At 38.6% G+C, this 19,897-nt stretch overlaps 1 protein-coding gene across 5 annotated transcripts in view; it reads right to left on the bottom strand.

Moving 5' to 3' along the window:
• Nucleotides 1-15,992, bottom strand: part of CEP162 (centrosomal protein 162) — a 46,592-nt gene extending 30,600 nt beyond the window's left edge. Inside the window, exons 1-5 of one of the 5 annotated variants that reach the window (XM_067294036.1) lie at nt 15,756-15,992; nt 15,082-15,161; nt 14,156-14,259; nt 8,949-9,087; nt 232-384 (exon numbers count right to left, since the gene is read on the bottom strand). In XM_067294036.1, the coding sequence (XP_067150137.1) occupies nt 232-384; nt 8,949-9,087; nt 14,156-14,215 (352 nt within the window). In that variant the 5' untranslated portion in view covers nt 14,216-14,259; nt 15,082-15,161; nt 15,756-15,992. Of the gene's footprint in view, nt 1-231; nt 385-1,092; nt 1,193-3,037; nt 3,163-8,948; nt 9,088-14,155; nt 14,260-15,081; nt 15,162-15,615 lie in introns of those variants that run through there. The other 4 variants (XM_067294035.1, XM_067294034.1, XM_067294037.1 and 1 more) reach the window with 4 other exon arrangements.
• Between the last annotated feature and the right edge of the window lie 3,905 nt (nt 15,993-19,897).

Below are 19,897 nucleotides of genomic sequence, written 5' to 3'. Positions count from 1 at the left end.
CTGTACAGTACATCTACACAGAATAGTCATAATAATTAACTACAGCTAGATACAGCTCACAATATATTAGTGGTATCAAATATCACCAGCAAGCATCAGAAGCCGTCAATTCACTAGATACAACTGACAGAACTGAAGAATGCTGACTTGCAAGGTATTAATAAAATAGTTTGTAATAAGAGTTTGCCTAGGTCTAGCTAACCTCACGAAATGGTTGCTCTCAGTTCTCACCGTTTGTCTCCAGGCTGTCTCTACTTAAAGAGACAGAAACCCCATTACTCTTCTGAAACGGCATCTTTTCTGCATGTGTATTCTCATCAGCTTCCCCCACAGGTTGTGAAGTCTTCAGGAGCTTGACAAAGCTTCCACTGCTTCCAAACATTCCTAGAAAAACAGCTGCAATATTGCTGACTGTACATCTTTGCAGTTGCAATATGAGATTAAGACTGAAGGTTCTGGAAGATGACTAAAAGACTGAAGTGTCATACAAATAGTTTTTAGATGACAATCTCACAAATCACATTCACCTAACTTTTGTTTCTCTTGTGAGACATGTATAACCAGCTTAATTATAGTCTTTTTAATTACTCTGTTACATACATTTTCTTTTTATCCTTCATATTTGCACACAAGCTGAAAGTTCAGCATGGGGCAAACATAACATTTGGGAAAAATGACTTGAAGACAATCACACACAGAAACCCTGCACAAAAATTAGTATTTCTTATTTGAATGCAAATTAAATACTCCAAGGAAAAAAAAATAGTAACCAAAATTACAAACATACAAATTCAGCTCTTCCAAATTACAACGTGCAGTTGCTTCCTTGTTGCAAGAGTTCAATATTACCTTACTAAACTCTGTGTATGAATTCTACTTTTGATCAGAGCACTGCCTTACATACTTTGTTTAGGAAAAATTACAACCCAAATATTGCACTAGTTAAACAATACCAAGTCCCTTTTTCTTGCCCCTAAAACACACACTTTTAGGCCTGGATTCTTTAGAGGGACTCTTAGGAGAATGGCTGGAAGAAAAACTGTTCATGCATTTTATCCAAAGACTTGTATGAAATGATTTAACAGTTCTCACAGAAGGCAGTAGAAACCATGTTTGTCTTCTCCAAGATGAATCTCCAGTCAGCAAAATAAACTCAGACTTGTACTTGCTCTCTGGCCAAGTGATGTTTAGATTGAAGCTGTGTCCTTGTGCAAAACGTATCAGGAGGGGTGAGATACTGACAAAAGCCCATTTCTTGGTGGCAGGGGATTGCAGGAGATGCACACATCAGTAAGCCCTCAGGCGAAGAAAACTAAACCAGTCTTCCACATGCTGGTCAAGCGCTTTACCTCTAAGCTGCTACATACATGGAGCACAACTACCTTCTCTTCTATAATTAAGGACAAGTCCGACTCAGTTCCTTTAAACAAATACTTTATTTGCCCATATCTTAACAATGGAGGGCCCTCTCCTTGCAGTGCTGAAAAGGTACCCACGGTAAGGGTGAGGTTAAAAGTCGCAACACCTTTTCTCTTTATTTTTCCCTAATGGCCAATGCTTAGCACGTGCATTCCAACTTTAAGAGCCTCCTTGTTAAGCAGCAGAATAGCTTGTTTCTTGACTTGCAATGCCTAAGTCCCTTACGCATTGTATTGAGAGCCTAGGTGCATAACATTTTACTTTTGTAAATGACTTGCACACTGCTGTATCTAATGTTAGCTTCTTTCCCCTCCGCCCCCGCAGTACAGAGCTCTAACTCACCTATTATGCTAGAAGTAAATGTCAAAGACTTAAGTTCAAGCTCCACATCTATACAAAGCTAATGCCTAAACAAAAACACTTTGCTATTACACTGAAAACTCAATGGACAGCTCAAAGCGCTGCATGAAGTGGAAAAGCAGAAGTAATTCATTTCTGATAGCTAAATGCACAAAATAATTTATCCAAATGGCACTCAAATCTCATTACTAAGACAGCGACCAGGAGTCTGTTTTCAGCTGGGTCACAAGTTTCTTTCAGAACTTTAAATGAGCCAGAATCCTGCTGAACCTTCATCACACTGTTTTTAAACAGGAATATATCAGTAGAGTCTAAAATAAGCTGGCACTGCCCTTCTACATAAGATTTACAAGAAAGCAGATGGGAATACGATTCAGTAACAAAGACATCTAGAAATTCTGATAGAACAAAATTTTTTTGGGCTGGGGGGGGGGAATGAGGAGGGGAGACATTTTCCTGAATTATTTTATTTAAATTAGCTCAAACTCAGTGAGCTTTCTGACACTGAATTTCAGCTCCACAGGATTTATATGCTATCTAATATTTTTAAGTAATTTTTTCCAGTTCAAACCAGACCAGAGCTTTTTAAAAAGCATCTCCCACAACAATCTGAAAACGAAAAGTTGTTCTGCAGCCAGCTCAATCCAGCCACTCCTAATTCCCAGATACACTCTCCTAAACACACATTACAAGGGATACTACTGTTGCTAATGAAGGCAAGAATGGTTTTTACCAGTCTTACTCAATCTGAACTCTGAGAAATCCATCCAACTTGGAAAAAATATCAAATTGGAGGGATTGTAGAGTCTGTATTTTCACTGTGTTTTTTGGCTATTAGAACAGTCCTACTGACTTTTGAGGGACTTAGAGTGGTTTATTTTACTGGGGTATTTGTTACTTATTATGAAAACAAGTTCTTGAAGCAGCAGTCTCCTCAAGTGCTGAAGATTTCATTGCCTGTATCTTCACATTGTCAACTCTTGCAATATTTTGTAAGGCTCAGCATATATGGTATTCTTCCTTAAGGTCCTGCCTCTTGAAATCAATTAAAATAAGAGCCCGAGTTTCATTTAGAAAGATATTTCTAACCATCACAATTGCAGAGAAAAGTTTAAGAATGTGAATACAAAAGAACTCATTTAGATATGATGACAAATATCCATTTAAAAGATAGCATTTTTCCCCTTAACTTGACCAGGACCTTCAGAATTGAGCAATTTTCATTTTGTAATACTATAAAAGACAGTAAATTTGTTACCCTCAGAATTGTCTGGACTGTCAGAAGTGAGGTTTCCTCCTTCTTTGTTTAAATACGCATCTTCCTTGTTCATATGAAATTTCTCCAACATTTTGAATTTGGACAAAGCCTTGCTGTGAGATGCACTGGAAGAAGGTTTAGGGGGAACTACTTTTAAGTGTACACAAAACATTTATGAGTATTCATATACAATGGACAGGGAATAAAGAGAAAAATAAGATGTGAGAATTCAAATGACCACTTCTGAAAAAGTAATGCAATCCAGTTTCTTGAAAATTTAATTATCTACAATTTTGTAGCTATAACTAAAAATTAAATGAGTTAAAAGATTCTCAGAAGTGACAATTATTTTTAAAAATAAACTACTTCTTACTCCATAAATACCTTGTGTTCAAATACATTATTCTAGGAGCTCAATGTATTATCCGACAAAAAGAAAACTAATACTGATACAACTACTTCAACAATAAAAAGTTCTGTACTAAAATTTTTCAAAGAAAGCATCTAGGTTGGTTCAAATAAAAGCAGAAGAATTTAGGTAGCTAAGATGTGAATTACTACTGTCTCTATCACCGTCATTTACAAGAACTGCACATCACTTGCTTAAACTCTTGTTAGGGCTTGCTTAATTGCCACTGAAATCAAACACAGTCCATTCGTATTAGTGGAATTTAATTCCAGATAACAGCACCTCTCCTGAAAATTGCTTTCTCAAGGGGCCTAGATGGTATTCACAGTATACACCTTACATACATTAGGCTAGCCAGTGCACTGTATGAGGCTTTTCATTGTTCAAGCTTTAAAGTCAGAAGAAAAAAAAAAAAAAAGGCTTCTAAATTGGCCAATTCAGAGCAAGCTCTTGGTTAGAGACCTTCTGAATTTGCCTTGACATGGGAGAGAGCAAAGGGTGTCCAGGGGACCTAGCCAAGTACTGCTGCTACCTAGAAACAGGACGATGGGGAGACATGACCAGAAGCTAACACAGTTCAGAAACAGGCAAGATGACTGAGGAAGCTGATAAGCATATGGCAGTTGCGAGCTGAAAGACAGAAAGAGAAGATGTATGAAATCTTTCCCGATCCGTGTGCTTTATTCCCTTGACCAATGTCCAAGTCCACCACTGAGGCATTGCTCACGTGGGAGCTTTTAATTCTGCCACATTTACTGGGAAACTAAAAAGGTTGACAGCTTGCCTTTCATTAAAAATAATGCAAACACCAGATTACCATTTTAAAACAGTAATTTAAAAGGCAATTTCCAAATTCTTCCTAATGATCATATTCCAAATGTTAAGCCTCATTTGAGAAATAAACACTAAAACTGAATCTATCTCCCAGACCGAGATGCTTTATAATTATTCTATGTGAACGAAGCTTATGGAAACAGGACAGCACATACTCTCTAGAAAGCTAACATAAGGGAAGTGTTCTATAGGCTAAGGAGTCATCAACACTACTCTAAAGACCAAGTGCCAAATATTTCTTTGTCCTAGCTCTCCAAAATATTATTGAATCTGCTTGACTTTGAAACCAAAGCCACATTTAACCTAGTACCTATTAAGTTAATCACTGATGTTACTAACACAAAAAGATTTCATAGAGCATTTATAAGTCTTAATTATTCCCCGGGGTTTCTCTTCAGATAACACAAAAAAATGACTTCACCTACAAGGTTGAATCTGAAGATGTATTAACTAAAATCATCCCGCAGATTAGATAAAACAGCTTAATTTGTCATTATTACAAATACTTCATTGTTTCCATTCCAGGGGCAGTGTACACACAGCAACCTACTGCTCAGCAGAGGGAACAGAAACATTTCAAAAAACAAAAAAACCAAAAACGTAGAACACCCATTGGACTGGAGACTTTGAGCTTATACAAACAGAACAAAAAACATTAATAATTCTTGAGTTTGAAATACAGAAAGCGTAGGAGATTTTCTGTATAATATTTTATTAACAAAACTGAGCTTTCTTTAGATTTTGACAGTTTTTCCCCTCACGTTGGCTTACATTTAATACAGTTTATCCTTCTGCATCACTATAGGTAACGGCGATAGAACAAAAGTTTACATGGCTATTAGTTTCTTTTGGAAATGACAAATGAAGTAAGTGGCAGCTTGCTTTTATAAGAACATCAGGGTTAAATGAACTATGTAAAAAGGATTTTCTACATGAAGCACAGTAGTAATACCACGCTGACATTAAATAAATTGAGCTAAACATATTTAATCAAATACCAGACTGGAAATCTGAATGGGGAATCTTTTGTTCATTATTTCCAACTATTTCAGCATGGCTTCCCACCATTTTCTTCTTTTTTTCCAGTTTAAAAAATCTGGTTTGAAAATCTTGAAGAGTAAGACAAACGGCAAGAACAGATAAGCAAGCAAGACAGGATAGGAATTCTTATTACCCAATTTCTTTTTATCATTTAAATGAAAAAAGCAAGTATAAAGGATATTAGTTAGAGGTCAGTTTTTAACCTAACAAATATGGAAGACACTATCTAGAATAAAAATTTACACATCCTAATTTACAGCTAAAGAAACAAGAGTTCAAATGTGCCTAGAATGACAAGTTTAGTTATTTTAAAATGTGCTTTATTCTTCTCAGCCAAATGGATGGAAATAGCCTATGGTGTTTACCATTAATCTACAAAACCAAGTGAAAACTGGCTTTATGTATGAATCTCAGCTTCTGCAATGAGATGCATTGGAAATAAGAATCAGATAAAGTACAGTATATATTTAGTCTTCCACTCATCTGTCTTATGTCATTGAAGAAGGCATGATACAGATACTGAAGTAGGTCAAAATGAGAACCTCAAATTGGAAATAACTTATCAGCATAGTGCATTGTTCAAGCTAATTAGCCAGACCTTGTACCGTATTAATACAACAACTGAAGTAGTGTCTCCGTACAGTGCAATCCAAACACATCAACTCATCTGGAGTTAGTTCAGGTGAATCTAATGCAGTGCTTCACTGGAGGTAGAAGTAAGACTTGCACAGTTACATGAGTTTGATTCATGATGACAAAACACTTTGAAAATAACAATTCTGTTAGCTGAGAGCTTGAGGCACTAGAAGATTAATGTTGCAGATCTGATGCAGAGAGAGCTTCTGCAGGCTTTAATAAGAATTCTGTCTGCAACTGATCTGAAGGGTCAGGCAGAGGCAGATAAAGGATCTGCCCAGAATTTTAAAGAATGCTGTTTTAAAACTTTTTAGAAATTAAGTTTAGCTTATTTCCATATTTCTTGCCACCACAGTAATATTATTTATATATTTTTCAGCAGGACACATTACCAAAAGCTACAAGACTAGATCACTTTTTTTTTAAATTCATCCCTACACTATCTTATATTGTGATGATGCTCTGCCTTCATCCACTATTAACACATCGCAGCAACATACTACGGAACATATATACACTGAAGAATATTAGACCTAGCAAAACTGCATTTTATAAAGTACTTACAAGCATGAAAAACAGAGGGAGACCCGACAGAGAGGAAAAAAGGGCAGTTCCAGAGGTATAGCTACAGTGAATTACTTGCAGTCACCTGAGCCGTCTTTCTAAAATATTGCAGGTGTATCTACACAAACTTAAATCATAGCATGGTTTGTAGTGTGAAAACATGCATATAAATCCTCTCTTATGTGTGGGATTCATCATTCTCAATTATAGCCACATAAAAGTTATCTACTTTTATAACTACAGAGAAAAATTCAGTTTTTACTGAAGAGGCCAAGTTGGCCTCTGCCAATGGTTCTCCTGACTGTAAGTGAACTTTCTGACAACTACGCTTTAGTTAATAAAATGGCATTCATCATACTGTTGGTTGCCTCTATACTATGCAATTCCTGATCTATCACTGTACAAGTTAATACAACTGGTAATTGCTGCCACTTAGAGCGCCCAGTATGACAAATATGGCCCTTTCCTCATGGGACCATGCAATCAGGAGCTCTGCTTCACACCATAGAGTCATCCTCTCCTGCTAAGATAGCACCTAGAAAGCCCTTTGGAAAAATTTAATGGTCTCTCTGCTCTGTAGTTTTAGAAGTACTGGGGTAGGATACGGCTCACTGCCTATGTCACACAAATGTGGAAGTCTATGCATGTATGGGCGATGAACAGAGAAGTAGGTGAAATAAAACTAAATCTGGCTGGCCAAAGAGTGCTCAAGGGAACTTCAGAGCACAGTTCTAGCATAGCTGCTACTGACTTATTCTTAATTGTTATGGGTATTCTCAGTTTTATTAGGTCAAACTGGCAAGACATAGTGGACCTTCGATTCAAAAAGCTTTACATATAGGTTACTTTCAACTAAGTTCTAAAAATTAAATTTATGAACAGGTTTTCTTTTGCAAGTAAATGGATTCTGATTTGGCAAAACTGGATGGCTTCACCTTCTAAATATTTTCCAGTTAAAGGAGAAGATTGTTTAAAAAGAGACCTTAAAAAGTTTACTGGAACTGTTTTTATTTTATATGTCAATGAATTGCAGATCAAACATCTTTCACTTCTCATAGCTTTTCCTTATCTGCCAGTCCTGGAATTTAACTATTCTTAGTTTAAAAAAATAAAAGTACTGGAATTGGTTTGGAAAGGAACAACCTGGAATGTTCACATAAACTCTTCTGATTCAGCTTTGCATTCGTACTTAACCCATAGGAGCACTGTGCTCTATAAAGTTTATTTATCCTGTCCTTTAAATACCTATTCCAGTGTTTCTGAATAAAGTAGCATGAGAAGTTTCAAAGGGCTTTATGGGTTGCCTCAAGCATCCCAGAAAAAACACAGAAGGATGCTGAACTTTTGAAGTCCCCAGAAAATCTTTCTTGAATTCTCTCAAGCTTCTACCATTTCAAAATAAAATGAACAGAAATGAGGTCCTGCTAACTGCTTAATACCCACACTTTGCCAGCAAGAACATTCTGTCCTTCAATATTTTGAAAAGCAATAAGGAAATCATAGCATCTCATAACTACCTGGTATGTAGTTGCACTGTCTGATGGACAGCATCATGTCTAATGGAGTTCTCCAGCACCATCTTATAAGCCAGAGACAGATGAGGAGTCCAGACAATACCTAAATACCTATCAAGTGTATGCCTACGTAGCACAACCGCTGATTAAGATTTGGCTCCTAACCTTGACAACACTGACAGGACAGAGCTTGTCTTAAAGTCAGAGACTACCAGCAGTACCTCTAACTTCATCATATGAAAAGCTGATTTCTGAAACATAAACAAAGTTTACGCAAGTTAAACAAGTCATGGAAATAAGAGGCCACCAATTATTGTAAGAACAAGGGGTGATCACTCTGCGGAAAAAATAGCTACTAACAGGGTTACTAGCAAATAGGAAAACAGAGAGGAAACGGAGACCTGGAGGTGGAAAGCTTGCAGACAATATTATATTTTCTTTCACAACTACATGACCAAGTAAACTCAGACATATTTTTGAATCAATTGCTGTTGAAAACATTTTCTGTGTTTTCCCAACCTATTACAAATATTGTGATTAACATAAGATTATACAAGTTGTCTCTAAGATGTTTTTCTCTCCAGTTTTTAAAATGGATAAGACAGAGCTTGGTTACAAAACACTTCCACTAATATTTCACTAGAGTTTACAACTTACATTTTCTAAATATCTTTTTATTATAATGTATTCACTTTAATAGTTTGAAGACTACAGAAAAAATAGCAGAAAGCTTGCTTACAGCTTGATCTCTTTTAAAAGAGAACCACATTTGAGTTTTATAATTTGCAAACTTGTAATGTGCTAAAGCACTTTGCACGGCATTGATTTAACCTGAAAGCAAGCACATATGAAGCAAGAGAAAGAACTAATCTGACACCCTGTGGCCAAAAAAATGCAAAACTATAGTATTTACCACCATCATCAGAATCTTCCTCAGATATCCACCATGGCACTGAATCTTTTTTCTTTGATTCTTTTTTCCTGGGCTGTCCCAATGTTTCAAGAATGCTGGATTTTTTCTTTGAACTTCCAAGTGAATCATCTGAAAGAGACTGAGTAAATTGCATACGAGATTAAAGACAGCTTTTATATTTTCACATTAACTGTCTTTTAGACAGTCTCTTCCGAACTTTCGAGTTCAGATGCCTGTCTTTATTCCCCACTGTCTGACTTTTTTTGTACATTCATGACAGAGTTGTGCAAGAGACAATATCTGTATTTATATAATACTGCCATACGATAACTCTGTTGCCTGAAGTTGGATGCGTTAGAAGTTAACCACCCAGTAGAGTATATGTTCATTTGAACTTACACTCTATTCTCTCAGTTAGTTACAACATGTAACAACCTGACAAAATCCTGACTGCATCCCTTAAAAGCACACAGTAGAGCAGAAACTGTTTTGTTTGGCCTGACTTTGTAGAGGGCAACTTTATGAATATTCTAAAAGTAAACCTTCACAAGCAACATTCTAGCTCCCAGCAAGTCAGAATTCAAAAGTTCACTCTATGTTTTGTGTTCAAGGAAATTAATAGAAATGCCAGAGGCATTCCTCTCTGACTCTGCTTATTAAGCTTTCGTACGTATTTGTTAGTCACCCATGTTTAAGCCATCAGTCAGAACCAACCAGGGATGGAAAAAAAGTCTACAAGATCCTATCAATTTAAGTAACTGCAGAATAACAGTAAGGAAAAGACTTGCGGACACTTCATATGACAACAGGGATGTTTTGAGGTGATAAAAACTTTTAAAAAAAGAATAAATAAAAAAAATCGCTACTCCTCTACTTCAAGAAAGTTCTGTGCCACTTACAGCAGGCTTAGGAGCAAAATTAGCTGTTCAGACACTGAATAAGGGAATATATTCATTTGGAAATATATGTTAAGATCAAGGTACACAGGAAGCCTGACATTTCCAGTCCTTTTCTTTCCTTAGCAGGAACCTGCATTTTTTCCTCTACCTCCACTACAATCATCTGAGAGACTCCATGTTTCATTATTAGAATTGATTAAGCTGGTGCTGTGCAGTTTTATGTGCTACTTTACTTACTTCCTGTGTCTGATCTCAGTAAATATTGGGTTAAAGGGAACAACTGACTTTTTGTTTTTGTCTGAGCTTTTTAGCCATAATTGTTGAAACCAATTGTCCTAAAGTGTCTTAAAGAACACAGTAATTAGTGTTAGCACAAGCCATGAAGTGCAAGACTTTCTGAAGTATTCACAAATGAAATGCATCACACTGGTAAACTTCAAAAACTTCACTTTTATAATAGCCACAAATAAGAAAATGTAACAGTATAATCAGAATACTGGAGGCAACAGAACTGTGTGTACTTACTCTGTAAAACCCTAAAGGATGTTTTATTAAAACAATCCTCAGTAGTCCACTGCCTGATTACTGTTACATAACAATCATTAAAACTAGAGGTGGACTTTAACGTTAATCTAAAGCTTAAGTTTCCATGGGCCTAACAGGAAAGCCCATAAGTCAAATACGGATGACATAAGTTTACCATTTAAGAAAAGAATAAGTCTAAGAAAATAATATTCTTGCTGATAGCTCTGACCAATAACATCTTCAGAGTTTATAGTTACACTTACAAAAATAAGTCCCTCTGTCATAGAACCTCAGAAAGAAAATTTAAGTGCTCTAAGCTTTTCAATTTAATAAAACATAATTTTAGTAAATTATGAAGCTGCTAGACAACAGGATGTACTGCAACTTTCTTTCTGCTAAGTTGGTTCAGTAACACAGAACAAAACAGTTTTACATTTTTAATATATGTTTGATAAATAACAACTTCCTCACACTGCCTCTAGCTAGCTAAGAGCACTGACAGATGCTTTATACAAGTTCTGTTATCACTTGCTGTGCCTGTTATGACTAACAGCATCCCCTACTCAGCAAGCAGAATTAGATGATGCTCATACTCCTTAGAGTATCATAACTAAAGAACCTGAAACTCCCATATGTTGCTCTCGAGTTCTGGAAACTTTCTACATCCAGCCATCTTGTCAACTGCAAACAGTAAAGTTGCAGCAGCTGGGAAAAGAAATGCTGACACAAAAATACAAGCATGTTTTTCCAACAGGTCAGTTGTCTCAACAGTAAAACTTGGATTTTTTTTCTTAAAAAAAATATTTTTTGGGCCCAGTAATGGCTTTCCAATGCCAGTAAGTGACTCCAACTTCTTCCTTTCTCTCCCTCAGACAAGAGTCAGTCTTGCCTTTCGGGAACAGACCCCCCCCCCCCAACCTCCAAAAAAAAAAAAAGTGTCAATTGTTTAATCTCCAGTCAAACAAAAGCAAAAAGAATCAGTTTTAAGGACTGAGACACCAACATGGCACATAATCAGCCTACCATCTCCTATGCACAAGAGAAGTTAAAAAAGTGGATTAGCAAATGCAGGCCTGGATCTAAAACACAAAGACTTTCATGAATGTTTGTCCAAATTATTACATGAAACTACTAAGCCTTTTTCAAGAAAACAAGTCTACTCCAAAATAGGTTTCTTAGCGTGAAATAATATTTTAATATACTTTGATTAAAAAAAAGTATTTGAAAAATATTCTGTTATGTAATGTAAGTATTATTCTACAGATTTTCTAATTAAGGTGGTATAGCCTTTCCTTTCAAAAGTCTGTCTTCTCACCTGTCCATGCATGTCATGGAATAAATGTCAGCAAGCAGACCAACAAAAGTCAACCTAGCAGTCTAGAAACAGAAAATGGCTTTTTCAAAAATATTTGCTGATTTTTATGGTAATTCAAGCAAAGCAATTGGAGCACTGTACATTAGAAATAACTCCTCACACAGCATCTCTCAAGGGAACTTCACAGCCAACACTCAGAATACTTGTATGAGCTATACACTGCGTAAGATGACACTTAAGGGAAATTAAGGGGACAGTAGGGGAAGTACACTACGGTAAGTAGATTGGGGGGGGTGGGAGTGGAAGGATCACAGCTACATGGACAACAGAACAGGAAGAGAATCATGTATGACAATAGACTGTACTGGCAAGTGTTGGGGAATAAGTGTAACGAGATAGAATCATTAGAAGACGTAGTCTGTAGGCAATAAATGTTGTCACACAGAAGGAAACCTAAATGAGGTAAGAGCTTAGAAAACCCTTTTCACTGACAGCTTCTAAATTTCAACGCATATGTCAAAAGACTTCTTCCCTTTCATCCTCATACTAGACACCTAGTCTTTCATTTAACTTCATATGTTTTCACCTCAAAGATACATACAATCACCCTTCCCAAGCAACAGCAGTTTCACTAACAACAAGAATGAGTTATTTAAAAGGGGAAACCACTCTGCTCCTTCTCTTCTCTGAAAGATTCACTTAAACAAATAAAAAGTCTTCAAGTTATTAAAAAATGGTTTTTGCTATCTTCCCCCCATTACAGTCTCAACACAAACATGACCTACACAGCTATGCATTTCAAACAGAGCACACTACCTTCTCATCTTTCTAATGTTAAAAGGCTGCACAATTTCTATTAAAAACAAAAGCAAAAGGAGGGATATAATGGAAGATGGATGCATGTAAAGCAACATGGAGTAGATAATGTCATTGTTATTTGGGTCTGCATCTAACCAGCAAATCAATTTACTGAATTTTTTAATGACTGGACTGACAGTATATGCATTTAAGCAAGCTTTAAGCACTTTACAGTTTTTGTTTGAAATGATAAGAAAAGTTTAACACATTGGTTATTAAAGCTACATTCTCTGAAACATGCCAAATGCTGCTTAGGATAGTTCAGTACAGCTGTTTTGATTTTTTTTCCAACTCAAGCGTGCTCACTTTGGTGATAATTGAAGAGGGAGATTCTCCTCCCCAAAGCAACAGCCTTCAGAACAATAATAAGTAAAACGCTTTTGAGAGAAATGCAGAGCCAAGTGTGCCATTTTTACTTACATTAATAATTTCAGTGAATTAATAACATTGTAATCAAGTACATCATCAACTTTAAGGCCTACCTCTACCTTTAAGTTATCAGTGTATCTTAAATTTCAGGCGACATTGTTATTCTATTCTCTCAATTTAGTATTGCTCAATGAAATTACACTTATTCCATATCTGTAAAAACATCTCACTAGGTGCATGTTCATGGCAGAGATACAGACGTACCTGGAAAAGCTAAAAACTTAATGAAAAAGAAGCCTCAAGTTACTACAGTTCTCTACAATACAGTAGGAAACACAAATTTTTTATAGGAGCACATTTTTCACAAGTAATGAAATTGTAGCACAGTCTTCATAACCCAAAACTTTTAGCATGCATTAATATAGCAGAGACCCACTTATACTCTTTGTTATCTTTAGCAACACTTCTATACCACAACAGCATCCAGTAAAGGTCCTAAATATGTGGTATTTATATCTTAGGCTTACTACACTGTGTGTCTGATAGGCCAGAGAGCAAGTTCCAAAATTACAGGTCTATATGCAAAGGAAAAAAAAAAAAAAAAAAAAAATCAAGTTATGGCATTCTGGCCATTTCTGATAGTTGCTAGCTTAAGTTATCAGCCAGATATTTGGATGACTTTGCCCTTACACAAAAGCATCACGCACCATCAGCAATAAAAGCATTCAAATTAAAAATTTCCAGCCATTACAGCAGACTTCATTTTGTTAAGATTAAAAGAAGAATTTTTACATAATCCAATTAAATTAGGTATTTCACAGAAAAATATGGAAATTCTTAATGTAACTTGCAGCTACATACAGCAAAATGTTTTGATCTCATTACCTCCTTTTCAGTTATTAACTCAGTTTGAAGTCTCTGCTACTATTCCTAAGAAAAATACACATACAATTAAATTAAAACAAAATGAAGATGGAAGTGGTCTTTCTGAAGATATAACCCAGCAATAACAAAATATTCATATTTAACCACAGAACTGTCCTCTTGATTTCAATACAGCTAAGACTTAAGTTTAGCAATTAAGTTATGACCTTACAAAGACTCACACAGAAGACAACTGTGTGAATTATCTGATAAAAGCACAGCTGCATCTTCTATTTCATACTCTCCCATAGTCAATTTTCTTCCTGTATTTTAATGGAGAAAAGGGTGAGAAAATGTGACTTTCTTCTGAAACATACCTCTTTCAGAAACTGTTCAAACTGCTCATCTAATTCTTCTTTTGAAAGTTGATGGGCCATAATCTGCAACTGGATTTTACTTTCTGAACAACTGGGTTTAAACACTGAGATTTAAAATTAAAATAAAGTTAATTAAAAGCATTCTGAAACTAGAGGCAGCCTAGAGATTCCCTGCTTCCACATAAAAAACTATATGAAAGATGCCAAATTTCAGCCCCTTCCCCAACCCCGCCAAATCTGTATTATTTATTGAAGGAGACTGTCAGTGCCTGGATTGTCTAGATTCCTTAGAATCAAAGTATTAAATTCCAAAACAATAGTTTCAGCATTTAAACTTTTGGGGATAAAAACAATATGAGTCTATTTACCATCTTTAAATTTTCCTTCAAAAGACAGCTCATCAACAGTTAAGAATTTTGTCAATAATCAAACAAGAACACTGTAGTAATACTTCCCATCCATTTTATGGGCTTTTAATTCCTTTCTGTTTCTTCTCCTAAATTGTGAGACAAAACTTCTAGTGCCAGATGTTCATATTCTCTGTTGTGCTTAGAACTCAGTAAACAAAAAAGTGCATTAAAGTTGTTAAGATTATAGAATTGTATTCAGGTTTGATCTGCACTGACACAGAAAAAAGGCAATGGCCCTTGCCTTCTTCCCATACCCAAAAGTCTGTATTGGTTATTCAGGTATAAAATACACTCCACATTCACAATGCTACATAGCTTTTGCATAACACAGTGCTCAAAACATATGGCTACTTTCAAAAATGCGTATGTACAGCAGCATTAAACTACTCTAGGATCTTCCAGGCTGAGAAGTACTACATAAACATAAAAAGGCTAAACATTTGCAGAAATGTTTTTACCATTAAACAAAACTTCTCCCAATATGGAGCCCTCTCAGTACACAGGACTGTTACCTACCTAGTAAATTGATTTTGACAGGCAAGTTGTGACAACTGCCTCCTGTTTTCACTCCTTACTCATCCATAGACCACCCTACACTTTGGCAGTACAAAAAAAAGAAAAAGAAAAGCTTATAGCAGACTACCTGGACTTTCAATTAAATAAGATATCCTTATGTAAGTACTTGGAAAATATCTCTGAAAACATGGTAAGAAGAATGTTACCTCTCATGACACACATAATCCAATATCATTTTATATTTTTACAATCAAAGAACATTGTAAGCACTGATAGATTAACAGTTTACTAGCCATGCCAACTACTTAAACAAATGGAGAACATTAATTCCAGGCTTGCCAAAAAAAGAAAACTGATTTTCTTCTTACACACTTTTACTTAAATGTCTACTTCATAATCACAGCTCTTATAAAAATTAATAATATAAACTTTTACATCTTTTCTTCAGAATGATAACAAATACATGTCAGCTTATTTCTATAATAAAAGATCATGTATAAAGTTATCATTAATAAATACACTTTACAGTCATACCTTTAAAACGGGAGGCTCGCAAAAGACTTTTCAAGTCGTAAAGTGAAGTCAGTTGCCTGGGTATATCTACTCTACCAGAGGGCAGAAAGCAACAGTTTTGGAAAGGCATGGCTAAACCATGAGAATTAAGGACAACTTACACAACCTGGCTGCAGTATGGAACAGTTACCACCTCTCGCGTGGGCTCTGAATCATCCCCGCCTCACGCACCAGCCCCAGGAGCAGCCATGACCCACCGCTCCCGCTAAACCACCTGCGGGCTCGCACAAGGCGGCCGGGAGGGGCCTGCCCGCCTCGGCCGCCGCCGCCAGGCGCCCGCTCTGCCCTTGCGTGGGAGGCGACGCAACCCCCGACGGGGCTCGGCGAGCCCGGCCGGGCCGGGCCGGGCCGGCAGCCGCAGGCAGGGCTCAGCTCCAGGGCCCCGCGGGGCAGCGTCCCCGCTCCCGCAGCCTCGGGGCACCGGGATGCACCTGGGCCGGGCCGGGCCGGGCCGGGCCTGGCGCAGCCGCCTCCACGCCCGCACCCGGCAGCCGCGGTCGGTTGCCAAGGAAACCCGCGCGGCCACCGTACCGCCCGCCAAACGGTGACCGCGTGTGTGTGTGTGGGGGGGGGGGGGAAACGGCCGCCGTCACGTGACGCCGCCAGACCCGCCGTCTCTTTGCTCTCCTCTCCCGCTGCTGCCGGTGCGCGTGGAAGACACGTGACGGGAGGAGAGGGGGCGGGGAAACGCCCCCCCCCCCGCAGCGGCCATTGCTACCGTGGCAGGTCGCCTGGGTGCGCGGGTGGAGGCGGAAGGCCCCGCGGTGTCACGTGGGGCCGAGGCGCGCGCCCGCCGAGGCGGAGCGCCGGGTGCGTGCGCAGCGGCGCCACCTGCCGGGCGGCGGCGGCGGCGGCGGCGCCGCGGGGGAGGCGGCGGCCGCCGGGGGGCGCTGCTCCGCGCCGCCAGCGGGGCAGGGAGGTCACGCCGGGACAGCGCCGCCCCGGCGGCGGCCCTGCCGCGGGGAGCCGGGGGGTCCGGTGCGAGGGCGCGGCCGCGGAGCGGGGGGCCGCGGAGGCAGCTCGGCCGTTAGGCTGCCTCGGGGAGCGGGAGCCGGGAGCCGGGCGGCGGGAACGGCCACACGCGGCTGCGGCTTCGCGTGTCGCTCCGCCACTGGCAGCTCCCCTGAGTAGAGAAACTTCCCCTTCCCCCCCCGGGCCTGTGGCTAAAGGAGAGGAACTGAAACGCACTGGCTGGTTTCCCCTCTGGTGGCCGTGCCCGGTCCTCACCGGGGATGGTCTTTGCTCCTGTTCGCCTCGGCTTTCGGGGCTACCGTGGCTGCCACCTGCAACCCAAAGCTGCCGGCCGAATTTCGGGGTTAGGTGAATTTTCTTCAGAAGTCATTCAGCCGATACTTTGCAAAAGCAAGATGGAAAGAGTTAGAAGTGTAATATAAATTCTGCAATGTAAAGGACAAAACCGAACTACCCATTCTCACTCGTAGAGAACCCCCCTTCTAGCCCTTTTCTAATGTTTCCACTTTAGATGCCTGCTGCTGCGCTTTTAATACATTTTAGCACATCTCTGGAAATGTTTAAAATATGCAGAGAAATTAATGACCCCTGTTCCCCTGACCACTGTCTCTCCAATAACCCCAGAACAATTGCAGTCTGTGCTTGCATGTGCTCTCCAGCTAGGATCTGTCAGTTGTGTTTGTTGTGAGAGTCACGTCGCTTTAGGAATTTTTACGCCAGCATTTAGTAAATGGCAAAATAAAACAAGCTCACTTAAGAATACAAATGAACGTTGTTCACACACACACATTCTGATTCTCTGTTGAGCAGACTTGGAAGGAAAAGATTTTGAAAGGAAGTTTTCTTCAGTGGGTATTGGATACTCGCTGCAAGTGAGAAACTAGTTAAAATTCTATTACTGCCTCTCATTTCCTGTTAGTTTGAGAGATAAAGACTGTGCTTCCAATATGGCCTTTATATATCCCAGATTGTTTTATACAAGAATAAATTACAGTTTAAATTAAAAGAAGCAAAGAAATATGGGCTCTCTGTAGTTTCCATTGAAGTCTATAGAAATTACTTTGCTAGGGGTGCTGCTCTACCTCTTTGAATCAGGCCTTTTGTCTGCACATGGAGTATTATATTTCCATTTGCAAAATGTGGGTCATTTATTTCATTTTATCTTTGTGTGTAACTCCTGCTGCTGTCTATGGGAAATGTGGGACCTGATCAAGGACAGGATGCCCATATAAACTAATATACTAGAACAATTTGTTAAGCATGACAGCCTAATGCTGGTGAAAACATCAGTTTCCAGCATTTGCTCTTTTCTCTCGTCTCATGAAAAAGCACAGAGTGAGATGTGAGCATTTAAAGAAAAAAATGGAAATTAATTATGAGATGTCAGTCTGATGCTGCATGCCTGGATCCTGTTCAGATTTAAGCCAATGCAAATTTTGCTGTTAACTTCAAAGTGATAACCATGACATCATTCATTGATCATGAGAACTGCTTCATATATAATCAAATGATCACATCAAGGGCTCAGTCCTGCAGGCTGCTAAAACGCTGTTGCATGTTGAAGCCTTTCTGCTTGCAGAAATATGTTCAAAGAGGTTTGTACAAAGTATAGAAAAATGTGCAGAGGGATCAATGCTGTTGGAAACCTCAGTGCCCATATGGGGAGGGAAAAAAACCCAAACCACTCTTGATGATTGTGGTGGAGAGAAGGCATTGCCTAGTGTTGAAATGTCCTCCAGTGCATTCAGATGACATGCACAAGAACCACTTAAAAGATCTTCATTTCCTTCTAATGCCAACCAGTTGTAGCAGTTTTTTCAAGAGCTCTTAAGAGTGGAATTAAAAAAAAACTGAGAGCAGGTATAGCCATGAAGTTCAGCCAGGAACACGGCAATTGGTGTGTGGTTGCTAATAAACCAGAAGTGTCATTACAAAATCTGAAGTAGATCCTGCTGAATAGAGACCTTAATTATAAGGTGAAATTCTGGCTCTACTGACATCAGTGGGAAGCATTTCTTGACTTCTATGAAATCAGATTTTGCCACTGTAGACACTGGTTTCTTATTTAAATGTGTGGCATGTACACACTTAGACATTTTTTTTCTCCAGCTAGCGAAAATAGAAAGCTTCACATGTTAGTATAATAATTTCAAACTATTAATGGTAAAATTAAAAAGGATAAAATATCCATACTTTTGTTTTTGCATGTCTTATTTCAGATTCATGTCATCCATAAATGTCAATGGGGAAAAAGACATCAAATAAAAAAGAAACAAAACGTCTGCCACATCCACTTTGGCTGAGGCATTGCTTTAGATAGTATTTCAGTACTGAACTTGCAAATATGTGAAATATGAGATTACGATAATAAATATTTAGCCATATTCTTGGTTGTGTTTTTTTAAAGGTTAACAGTTTCATACTGAATGAAAAGCAAACAAACAGTGGTGAATTAAGAAGTTTCTTTAAACTGCATTCTCTGTTCATGCCCACTGTGATAATACTTTCTTACATGACTATGCAATAAAAATACTGTTCAGTATATTCACCAGAAAAAGAAAAAGCCTTCTGTAAAAGTATGAGTTGCATAGAAAACAGAAAAATTACATGGAACTCTGTTTTTGTGCGAGAAAAAAGGTTTAGCATTATAAAAGTAGGATTAGTTGTAAAATAATTGACCTGGCTATAACTTCAGTTTAAAGGATCATTTTTAATGCTTACTCTTTTGTTTCACTGCAGATCTTATTTTGCTCCACCACTAATTAACCATAGTCCTCAAATCCCAAGGGCCAGATTTACGTTAGACTGCATTATTGTAGCTAGACTGAACTCAGCTTAGCATCACACCCGCCAGGTCTTTCTCATCATGCAGTTTCTCCACTAGTTAAGAAATAAACTCTGTATGGTGTTTTTAAATTATTCTAGAAGCTTAGACTGACACCTAATCTTATTCCTGCTTCATCCACACATCCCTTGAACTGAGCTACAAGTTTAGATGCTGGTCCGTCATCTTGCTGACTGTTAGGAACTTCTGTATATTGGCCCAAGTTTCTGTAAGTTAGCAGACACGGTCTACTGCACGGTTTCGCAGACTTTTTGAAAATGAATTGCCTTCTCGGCTTATCTGTCCGAATGCTTAATTGCCTTAACACTGTGCGCTGTGCTGCCAACATCGCAGTTCCTCTGGAACAGGGGGAGCGCAAAGTGGCTGCAATTACTGGCTGCGGGAATCAACGTTTCCCCGTCACGGAGGAAACAACGCTGCCGCCAG

This window comes from Apteryx mantelli, chromosome 3 (genome assembly GCF_036417845.1).
Source record: "Apteryx mantelli isolate bAptMan1 chromosome 3, bAptMan1.hap1, whole genome shotgun sequence".
NCBI classification, from domain to species: domain Eukaryota; kingdom Metazoa; phylum Chordata; class Aves; order Apterygiformes; family Apterygidae; genus Apteryx; species Apteryx mantelli.
This window is presented reverse-complemented; position numbering and strand designations above follow the sequence as displayed.